The sequence below is a fragment of the Grampus griseus genome (genome assembly GCF_964374135.1).
Source record: "Grampus griseus genome assembly, chromosome: 2".
Taxonomy (NCBI): Eukaryota; Metazoa; Chordata; class Mammalia; order Artiodactyla; family Delphinidae; genus Grampus; species Grampus griseus.
In genome coordinates, this window is record NC_139018.1 from 109145249 (window position 1) to 109151248 (window position 6000).

A 6000-nucleotide genomic window follows, 5' to 3' on the forward strand; every position below is an offset into this window, starting at 1 on the left:
AGGCTAGATCCAGGGCACACCCCTTACTGTCCTGTGGCCCAGCTCGCTTTCCGAAGTTCTGGTTCATTTGTTCATTTAACAGAGAATGAATAAAGGAGGGTTTCCATTTATTCTATGTGGAAGGCCCAAAGCTAGTATGTGTTAAAATACTTAATGTTTGCTCAGATCTTTATGGTCTTCAGAGCACATGCATGGAAGCTGATCTTTGCAGCAACTCTATGAAATAAGTGGTCCCATTTTACAGATGAAGAAATGAAGGCTTAGAGGCAGCTCGTCCAGGCCACACAGCTGGTACCAATAACTGTTAATATTTGAACGCCCTGTGTTAAATGTTTTAAGCCCTCTTAATCCTCACACAATCTTTTTTTTTTTAAATTTCTCATTATTAATATTTTTTGGCTGCATTGGATCTTCATTGCTGCACGTGGGCTTTTCTCTAGTTGTGGCGAGCGGGGGCTACTCTTTGTTGCAGTGTGCAGGCTTCTCATTGTGGTGGCTTCTCTTGTTGCGGAGCACAGGATCTAGGCAACCGGGCTTCAGTAGTTGTGGCTCGCGGGCTCAGTAGTTGTGGTTCACGGGCTCTAGAGCGCAGGCTCAGTAGCTGCGGCGCGCGGGCTTAGTTGTTCCGCGGCGTGTGGGATCTTCCTGGACCAGGGCTCGAACCCGTGTCCCCTGCATTGGCAGGTGGATTCTTAACCACTGCACCACCAGGGAAGTCCCCTCACGCAATCTTATAAGGTAGGTGGTGGCATTGTTATCCTCATTTTACAGATGAGGGAACTGAGCATCAGAGACGTTAAGTGACTTCCCCAAGGTCACCCATTACCCTCTGCTTTATTATGTCTCTAGTATAACTGGGGATGCAACGAGGACATGCCCCTGGACCTCCTGATTGAAGTGGTATCTTGTTACCTGCCTGTTAACTGTAAACCTGGACGAGGGGGTAGAAGCCACAGGGAAGCAGCTCCCAGCTTTATCAAAATAAGCCTTTCCACCTGCCCGTGCTGGCAGGAGAGGTATGCAAAGGCAGTCAGGCCAGGGTGTAAAGTGAGGACTCACACTTCCTATGCAGGCTGGGAGAGGACCTCTGCTGAGATTTTAGGGATTAATTTTTATGTCAGTTGGTATTATTCAGTGTTTTTCCCCAGAAGGCTCACTCACTTGGTCCAGATGGCCAGGTCCAGGCTATAAAAGCCCGTCTGCTTTGCCTGAGAAAACTGTCGGTTTACTTGCAGGGGGGCTGGGGCAGGCCAGCCCCCCGAGTGGGTCTCTAGCAGGCTCTCTGCTGCCAGAAATGTCAAAGGTCTAGAATTCAGAAAGAGGAAGCCAGGAGCAGTCAGCAATGCACATGTACTCAGGGTGGTGGGAAATTCTGTTTCTCTGAAGCACGGAGGATGTGAGAAGGGTCCTTGCTGAGCCTCTACCAGCCGGCACATCAGAGATGTGCGTCAGAGGCACATGTCTATGCAGACATGGCCTGAACCCATTTCATCTCCAGGCTTGGAGAAACTGAGCTCGACACCCGCCCCTGGCATCCCAAAGCCCCTTCCAACTCTGAAAATCTATGACCCTGGGCTCCTGCATCTCTACTGAGTCTCTCACTTAGAGGCAGGATAAGAGTACAGCGGCTCTGGGTCAAGTTTGAACCCTGTCACTTGTTAGCAGCCTGTCCTTAGATATAATACTTAGCTGGTATAAGCTTCCATTTCCTTACCTGTAAACCTATGATAACTATTACCAGGGACTTCATATCATTATTGCAAGGATTAGGATGGCAATGATAGTGTCTGTCTCTCAGAGTGGTGGGAAGGTAAAGCAAGATAACACAGGTAAAATGCTCAACACAAGATAATACACATAAAATGCTTAACAGGTACACTGTCAGTGTCTAATAGATGCTGGCCATCATCATTATATGACTGGCAGTGACACACCTCCTTGCCAGGCACCGAGGGATAGTTCCTCCCTGACCATAATACGGGATGGGGAGAAAGACCACACACAGACCAGACTCCCTGCCTTTGTTAAGCACCTGGGGGAATCAGGCACCCCTTGTAGCACGGACAGGGACAGTGGGTGCTCAGAGAAAGGGCAACAGCCCAACAGAGACAGTGGGGAGGGTGTCACGGGGAACAGATCCAGCTTTGCAGGGGTGCCCTGAGCCCAGCGAGTCAGGCAACCAGAACTTGAACCAACTCCAAGTCCCCGGGTGAAGCGTGTGCCCCTGGGTTCATAGCTGGGTGGTTTAACACGCTCATTTGCCAACATGCTAACGAGGGGCCAGATTAATCTTGTAAAGCTGGGCTCTGCTAGCCAGGGGAGGTCCTTCTGCTGGGTTTTATGGTGGAGGGGCGTAATTAACGAGGAGCCATCCAGAAGCACTAATCCAGCTGGGAAATTCTCCCTAAGCGGTCTCCGGGGACCAGGGTGTGTTTCTGGAACGACACAGACTAGACTCATCCGCGTGTAGATGGCAATGGAGCTCAGCTGGAAGAGCCAAGAAGGAAGAGGCGCCTGGTGGCACAGGGCATCACACAAGACCTCCTCCCTAGGGGCAGGAGGAGCCCCAGACCTCCTCTTAGCTGCTGGAGTCTCTCTTCGTCCTCCCATCAAAGCAGTAACTTCAGCCGATAGCCCGAACAGCCTGAAACGCCGGCTCAGTGCAGGTTCGGATCAGAATATTTCCACATTCCAAATGTATTCATGTCGGGCAGGTTTAGAAAATTAGTGAGTTTGGTTTAAGTTTGCACTGATCCACTGGTGCAAATGGCGCTCAGAGAAAAGGGAAGTCAGGGTGGGCCCTACCATCAGGGAAGGCTTCCTGGAGGAGAGGTTGGAGGCACTGGGAAAGGCAGAGGTGAGCAGACGGGAAGGAGGCGTTCCAGAAGCCGGGATACAGCACAGACTTTGGCAGGAAGCAACGGAGTCCCAGCTGGGAAAGGTGGATGAGACGGGGATTGCTGAGACTGAAGTCTGCAAACCAAAGACTAATGTGGGAGCCACCTGCTTTCTCCCTCACCCACTGGGAAATAAAGGTTTACATTCACCAAAACTAGAAGAGGTAAGGGGCCTGGATCACCACAGAATCATGTGGAAAGCTTATGAAAACTGCATATGCCTAGGCTCTACCCCAGACCTACGGAATCAGAGTCTCTGCGGAGAGGACCCAAGAGAATCTGCTTTTCACCAGCACTTCAGGGTGCCTGATGTGCAGTAAAGTCTATGATAACTGTTCCTGCAAAGCTGGAGTTGTCAACAAGGAAAGACAATAATTGAGCTTCATGGTCCGCAAAGCCCTTTCATGAAACTGGTGCCTTGATCATCCAACAAGCCTGTGAGGCAGGGGTAACGATTCTCCCCACTTTACAGAGGCAGAGGTAGGCTCCGAGTGGTTCAGAGACATCCCCAAAGTCACAGGGCTAACAGACGGAAAACTCCAGACTGGTGTGAACCAAGGTCTCATCACTGATCTCGTGTTCTTCCCACTTCACCGAAAAGGAGCACGCTGGTGGCAACGCTGCCTTCCGCTCCAGCCTCAACTCTGTCGGGACCCCTCATGGAGCACGCGGTCACTGGAGACCACGCTGGTGTGGGCACCATCCCTCTGCCTCCCAGCCAGTCCCGCCAGGCCCTGGGTGAGGGGACTTTCCCTGCCGTGGGGCTGGGGCATTCACCCTCACAGGCATGGAGCACGGCCCTCCCCACTCACCTGCCCTCCTCCACCATCCGCTTCCCCCATCGGGCGCTCATCTTAATTTTATTTATTTGATTTATTAACATCTAAGTGACAGAGTCATCCTGGTCAGCATGGTCAATCAATTCCAGGGTATAATTTGGTTTTTCCTGATTGGGTCTCTGGTCACTGTCTTTCCGCTCACCAAATCGATACTTTCACCTTGTGCTTCAAAGTCAGGCCATCTGCAGAGCCCCGGCCTGTTCCCCCTGAACCTAGTGCCGCAGCCAGAATGCAGCTGCCCTTCCCCTGTCAGCTCTCTCTAACCCCACCAGATCAGAAGCAGCAGGGCCCCCTCACCTACCCTGCTCGGGGCAGGCTGCCGGCTGCCCTGCACATCTGAGCTGCTGCATCATTGCCAGTCCTGGGAGACCAGGAAGGCATCATGGCATTGGAGCACAGCTCATCTGGACCCCAGTCTCTCACTGCACCCCGCCTGTCTGGGGATGGGCACTGAGCCTCTCTGGGCCTCTACTTCCTCATCTGTAAAATGGCTGTAAGTGCAAATGCAGGGAGGAATACTGTCAACTACCAGATTGCATCATTCACGTTGCCTGTCACTCAACGCCCCCACCCTGACCCCCAGAGCACTGAGTCTCAGACAGAATCTACACAGCTTTGGCCCACCTTTCAGCATCTGTGCTGTGTCCCCAGCTGGACTGCAGGCCCTTGGTGGACAGCTTCCGTACCTCCTGCCTCTGCTTTTGTCCCAACAGTGCCAAGCCCAGGGTGAGGCCCCGAGGGAGTGCCTGGCTGTCCAAGATCCGCATCTTACCTCTCCCAGTGGCTGCACACGTTGGGGTCCTCGGGGTTGAGGGAGAGGACGGTTTGCAGGAGGGAGCAGACGAGGAGCCCTGCCACCGAGATCGCCATCCTGGGCCCTGCGCGGGAGAACAGAGGAGGCAGCGTCATTAATCAGACCGTCTTCCCAGGCATCTGTTTGGGGCCATGACTCCTCGCGTGAAGCGGCGGAAGGGGCTCGCTAAGCTGCGAAGTTTCCCATCGTCATCGTGTAATGAGAAGCTGATATTTCACACTTGCAGGCTTTGACTAACACCGTAACGCTTCACCACTTCTGAGTAACCGGGCAGTGGGAAGGCTGAGTCAGGGAAACATTGAAATTTTAGGCCAGAGCTTCTGAAAGTTTTTTTGGTTCATGGACTTGGAGAATCTAATGAAAGTTACAGACCTCCTCCCCCACAAAATGCACATACGCACGATATTTGGCTGTGATTTCAGGGTGCCCTCAGGCCCCTGAGCCCATCCTTGGACCAAGAACCCCTGATCTTCTACCTTAAGGACAACACCCTCCCCCTGTCCCTTCTCCCTCATCTTTAATGTGCTTTGCCCATTCACTTCCTCTCTCTACTCCCTCCTTCAATGAAGACAGAGAAAAAAGGTGTCTGGTATGGCCCTGGGGACAGGTAAGCTGAGAAAACCCTTCTTAGCAGCTCTGGTCCAACAAGCCACCCAGAAGGCTGGTCCTTGCTTTTCTTGTTCCCATGGGCTATCAGCCACTGACACCCAGGGTGATGCTTCTCTGCACGTCATACCAAACCGGGGGCGAAGGGCTTGGATAGCCTGGTAAGGGGCTTTGAGGAATCAGCTTGTGGAGTCTGATCCTGGCCCCTGAAGTGACAGCCTGAGTCAGGGGTTAAGTGGGCCTCCCCAGCTACCAAGCCCCTTGGTCCTTGAATTGAGGATTCCCCAACCAAGGGCTCCTCATAGAGGCAGAGAACCATTAAGGTGGGAGCGGCTGAAATGACCTCCGAGACTCCGCCCTGTCCGGGACTCCGTGGTCCTACAGCCTTAGAGAACTGCCCAAGGGTTCCCACCTGGTGAGGGTGCAGGGGGCCCCAGAGCCACCCCCAGGGGCCCTGCAATTCATGTGTGCTGAAACATCAGCTACAGACTGAACAAACACTATGACTCAGAAAGATAGCACTATATTTCCCGTGTTCACAGATGCGATCGTGATTTGCTTAAAAGCTTTACTGAATTCAAAGGACCTTTTATTCTCAATCAGCCACATTAAAAAAAAGCAGCTTCTAACAACTGGGGGTAGGGATGGTATAGAAACTCTTTTGACATTGGAAAGGGGTCCCCAGGATTGAAACGGTTGAGGATTTCTAGTCCATTGACCTGGAGTTTACCGACGAGAAGCACCTTCTTGGAGACAAGGAAGCGTAACATGGATGTCGCACACGCCCCCATTTGTACTCCGAGGGAAGCTAAATGGAGCGCCTGCCTTTGTGAAAGGTTAAACT

General features: G+C 52.4%; 1 protein-coding gene across 3 annotated transcripts in view; it reads right to left on the minus strand.

Annotated features, from left to right (window-relative positions):
• MEGF11 (multiple EGF like domains 11) overlaps positions 1–4606 on the minus strand; it is a gene marked incomplete at both ends in the record, with an annotated part of 235534 nt that extends 230928 nt beyond the window's left edge. For all 3 annotated transcript variants that reach the window (XM_082649571.1, XM_082649570.1, XM_082649572.1), the window contains one exon: positions 4509–4606. In XM_082649571.1, the coding sequence (XP_082505697.1) occupies positions 4509–4606 (98 nt within the window). The remainder of the gene's footprint in view (positions 1–4508) is intronic.
• Between the last annotated feature and the right edge of the window lie 1394 nt (positions 4607–6000).